This window comes from Rhinopithecus bieti, unplaced genomic scaffold, assembly GCF_001698545.2.
Source record: "Rhinopithecus bieti isolate Rb0 unplaced genomic scaffold, ASM169854v2 scaffold_2349, whole genome shotgun sequence".
Classification (NCBI taxonomy): Eukaryota; Metazoa; Chordata; class Mammalia; order Primates; family Cercopithecidae; genus Rhinopithecus; species Rhinopithecus bieti.
In genome coordinates this window covers 3,629,517-3,632,231 of record NW_016804051.1, presented here as the reverse complement: position 1 = coordinate 3,632,231, position 2,715 = coordinate 3,629,517, and the positions used below count along the sequence as shown (strand labels likewise).

Sequence of the window (2,715 nt, the reverse complement as noted above, 5' to 3'; positions counted from 1 at the left end):
TAATTTCTGTTGCTTATAAGAAATACATTTCTGTTGCTGTGGTGTTCTGTGATAGCATCCTGCACTCACTAAGACATGAAATTGGCATTTGAAGGATGCCTTTCTTTGGATGATCAAAAGTCATCTGTTGGCTCAGGCCTGTAATCCCAGCACTTTGGGATGCTGAGGCAGGAGGATCACCTGAGGTCAGGAGTTCGAGACCAGCCTGAACAACATAGCAAAACCCTGTCTCTACTAAAAATACAAAAATTAGTCGGGCATGGTGGCAGGCATGTGCAATCCCAGCTACTCAGGAAGCTGAGGCAGAAGAATCACTTGAACCCTGGAGGTGGAGGTTGCAGTGAGCCCAGATCACACTTCTGCACTCTCTAGCCTGGGTGACAGGGCTAGACTCTGTCAAAAAAAAAAAAAAAAAAAAAAAAAAAAGAAGAAGTCATCTGTGGTCCTTAAGCGGCACAACAAGAGATGTCACTCTGGGCTTCACTTTTCTAAGATGTTGTTAGTCCTTACAAGCTATATCCTAGGCAGCCTGGAGAATACCTCTTTGGCTGCTAAAACCATCCACACCATGCATCATGCTCTTGTATGTATCCCAACATAAACTATGAGACTGTGGGCGCATAATGTATAATGAGAACACTCAAAACAATACAACGGTCTCCTCAAATACCTAGGGAAGAATTTATCACTCCCTTTCTTGATGCTTACCAATTACATAAAGAGCCTGTGGTTAAAGGGTGAAAAAATCTTATATTTTCCTGTGTTTTTAGCCTAGATCATGGGGTGTGTTAGGCGCCTGGTTTTAATGATTATTTTAATGGCATTTTAAGCCACAGGCTTAGATTGCTCCTCTCTCTTGCCAGTTCTTACTTGTCTTTTATGTCCTACAAGCTCTGTTCTTCAAACCCCACTGGGCAGAGACAGAGCTTTCTCCTGTGAGGTGTGCAGTGCCAAGCAAATCACTGGCCCTCTGTAAGTAATAATACTGTTTGGGGCTGTGACGGGAGATGGAAACTGGACATTTTCTGACCCTCAGTTCCAGCGTGTTCTCAGAGCACATTCATTTTGGCATATACTTTGGAAACTGAAAGTTCTCTGAGGGAGTATCAATCACTTTTATGGTGATGTCAGTAACTATATGTATGCGGTCACATGTATGCACTTTGATTACAACATCCATAACTTCATTTAAAAAATTGCTGAAGGCCTACTATGTGTAAATCATGTTGTCGACCATAGTGGGGTGAAAGATGATGAAAGTTGCCATAGGTCTGTGGCATGTGTATGTATCATGCATGTGAACAGACATGAACACATATATAAGTGGAATGCATGTACACATGTGTATATAGTAGCTTTTTAAATTAGGTTGATAATTTGATTCTTTTTATTTGAAAGAATACTTTGGAAACCAAACTTAATTTCAACTCAGGAAGTTTCTTTTACCATTGGCAATACTTATTGAAATAAATGGATGACTTAGGGGCCCTCAAAAGATCCTTAAAGCCACTTGTCTCTCATTTTTTTTTTTACTTTTGACTCTAATGATATCAAAATGACTTAATGGTATTTAAGTTCCAGAATCTTTGGCACTGCCAGTGTTTGTTCATCACAGATTTGAGGAAGTAGAGAGGATATGGGATAAATTTCTATTCTCTTGTGTATGTGTGCATGCGTGTGTATAGAGAGTGTCCTATTCAGAAGCTTCTGAGCAACAAGGATGTTCTACGTGGTGATGGCAGGTGTGAGTATAGGAGTGACTTTTTTTGGGAGGGGCACGGAGAGCAAGTTTATTTGGTGAATGCTGGTGGTAAATATCATCCAAGAAAGACAACATGGGAAAGGCACTGTGATAAGAGAACCTAGGGAGCCTTCAGGATAGATAGAAAATCTCACCAGGGGGAGACATGGGCTATGGGAGACTGGGAAGGTCCTCAGCCATTCAGCACCGTAAGGATGAGCTGCCCCATGGGCCTGTCACCCCGACAGGATGTGCCTCACAAATGCTTCATGGTCGATACAACCATTGCTGCCCTCATTCCCTGCCACCAGCACCTCTACCTCTTCCTCTGTTATCTTCTCACCCAGTGTGACAAGAACAAGCCAGAATTCAACACCCATGACGGTGCCATTTCCTTCCTTGTCAAATACCTGAAGTCCTTGTACATAATCTTCACAGGTTCCCTGGTCCTTGTTCTTGGCCACCGTCTGCAGTATGGGCGGAAGGTGCTCAAAGTCTAGCACCTTCACATTCATCGCATTACTCTTGGGGTTCCCCAGAACCTTGAGCACCTCAGTGTTGGTGGGGTTCTGACCCAGTGCCCTCATCACATCCCCATATTTGTTGTACAGGATCTTGCCATCACCTGTTCGGTCAAACAGCTGGAAGGCCTCCTTGAACTCTGCAGTCTGGTCCTCGGTGAAGTCACACATCATGACTGCTCAGCTCTGTGGGACTTTTCCCTGCAGTAAAGGCCAGGAGTGGCTTTTTATAAAGGATTTAAACTGACATCTGCTTTTGTACCCTGCCCCAGGCTTTCTTGGTTAGTAGCAAAGGGTGACTTGAGACGTAAGAAGTGAGCTCTGGCTACCTCTGAAGACTCCTAGCCCATAGTTAACTAAATCTCACTTATTTGGGAATAAAGACTATTCAAAAGTTTGAAGAATCCTTCTCTCTTTCCTCTCCACCCCTCCCTGGGGAATGAACCCTGAACC

At 43.5% G+C, this 2,715-nt stretch overlaps 1 protein-coding gene across 1 annotated transcript; it reads right to left on the bottom strand.

The window, feature by feature from the left end:
- Positions 1-1,922: 1,922 nt before the first annotated feature.
- Positions 1,923-2,433, bottom strand: LOC108522934 (myosin light polypeptide 6-like). The gene has a single exon (XM_017863397.1). The coding sequence runs from the start codon at positions 2,431-2,433 to the stop codon at positions 1,978-1,980; it is 456 nt and encodes a 151-aa protein (XP_017718886.1). The 3' UTR covers positions 1,923-1,977.
- Between the last annotated feature and the right edge of the window lie 282 nt (positions 2,434-2,715).

Bases quoted from the DNA above. Each gene is read 5' to 3' on its own strand.
- LOC108522934 (XM_017863397.1), bottom strand. From the start codon at position 2,433: ATGTGTGACTTCACCGAGGACCAGACTGCAGAGTTCAAGGAGGCCTTC.